General features: G+C 42.3%; 1 protein-coding gene across 1 annotated transcript in view; it reads left to right on the top strand.

Annotated features, from left to right (window-relative positions):
* Positions 1 to 167: 167 nt before the first annotated feature.
* KCNJ1 (potassium inwardly-rectifying channel, subfamily J, member 1) overlaps positions 168 to 1,265 on the top strand; it is a 4,372-nt gene continuing 3,274 nt past the window's right edge. Inside the window, exon 1 of the mRNA XM_008566501.1 lies at positions 168 to 203. Within this exon, the coding sequence (XP_008564723.1) occupies positions 168 to 203 (36 nt within the window). The remainder of the gene's footprint in view (positions 204 to 1,265) is intronic.

The following is a 1,265-nucleotide window of genomic DNA, read 5'->3' as shown; positions in this document are numbered from 1 at the left end:
CCTTGTTTTAAACCACACAACTCCATTATGAAATTAAGTGTTTTCAAGCTCTTACAAATTAGCCTCAGTCCACCGACTAAAGCCTGCAATAAATCAGGCTGGATCTGAATGAAATCAGCCTGCATCCAGAGACCAGCTCCAACACCACCTCCTTGCTCGCTCCAGCCATGGATGCTTCGGGTCGGAATGTGTTTAGGATGTTGGTAAGTGCCCACCATCTGGGGAAAGCATCGCAGGCTGGTGGTTGTTTTCGTTTCAACTCTTCGTAGGGTCAGGCAATAATGTTTGATTATTAACGCAGCCTTGGAAACCTGACCTTATCCAAGAGACAAATCAGAAGGTACTTCTTTATTCTACAGTAATATTCTTTATCTTCAAAAGTGAGGTGAGTTTAAGTAAGGCTGGAGGAGAAGAGCAGTAGGGAAGAAAAACACAGAAGTTGATGTTAGGAGTAATGTGAGTTTTAGAATTAATTATTGAGGGTGAGATTCACTGTCAAGAGCTCTGTAAACAGTATGAGCTTCCATGCACCTGGGGGAAAGAGTCGGTCTCCAGTGGGGGTGGCACAGGTTAAAGGTTGTATGTGCAAAGAAAAAGTAGTGATTGGGGAAGCAGGTGACTATGTCCCCTCTGTGTGCCTCCCAGGGGACCATCAAGTCTTTGGGGACTTGAGGCCTATGAGGGTGGGGTGGGACAAGGGCAGGGCCCCCTGACTATGTGCACTGCTGTTTGCTGTCCTGGCAGCAGTTTCTTTACTTACATCTTTAGAACCTGTCTGCACCATTTCAAATCACCTCAGCTGTGGTTTTCTTTTCATCACTTCTACTTGGGGTTGGCTTCTCGGGTTTTCACCCAGGTTAAGGCCATGAACAAGATACTGTGGAATCTCACTTTAGTTTAAAATTTATCACTAAGTTGGTTTCGCTTCCTAGTTTTTATGAACAAACACATTTTTGAAGGGGGATTTTTGAAATCTATTTTAAAAACATATTTGCATTTAATGAAAAATACCACAAAGACATTGTTAACCGTGATGGGCACACCTTGTTTTTCTTGGGTGTAGGGGAGGAGGGAGCATAGTGTTTATGACCCCTGGGTTTCACCATTGTTGGCTGTTTAGGGGAAAGTCCCTTCACTATTTTGCTGTAAAATAGAAGTCACAATAATACCATCAATAAGAAAGCATTGAGCAGATAGTATTTTGAAGAGCTTAATTCATTCACTGAATCATTCCATTTATGTTGATTGAATAAATGTAAGTATTC

The sequence above is a fragment of the Galeopterus variegatus genome, unplaced genomic scaffold (assembly GCF_000696425.1).
Source record: "Galeopterus variegatus unplaced genomic scaffold, G_variegatus-3.0.2 Scaffold247, whole genome shotgun sequence".
Lineage (NCBI taxonomy): Eukaryota > Metazoa > Chordata > Mammalia > Dermoptera > Cynocephalidae > Galeopterus > Galeopterus variegatus.
Note: the sequence above shows the minus strand (reverse complement) of the source record. Positions and strands in the feature narration are given on the sequence as shown.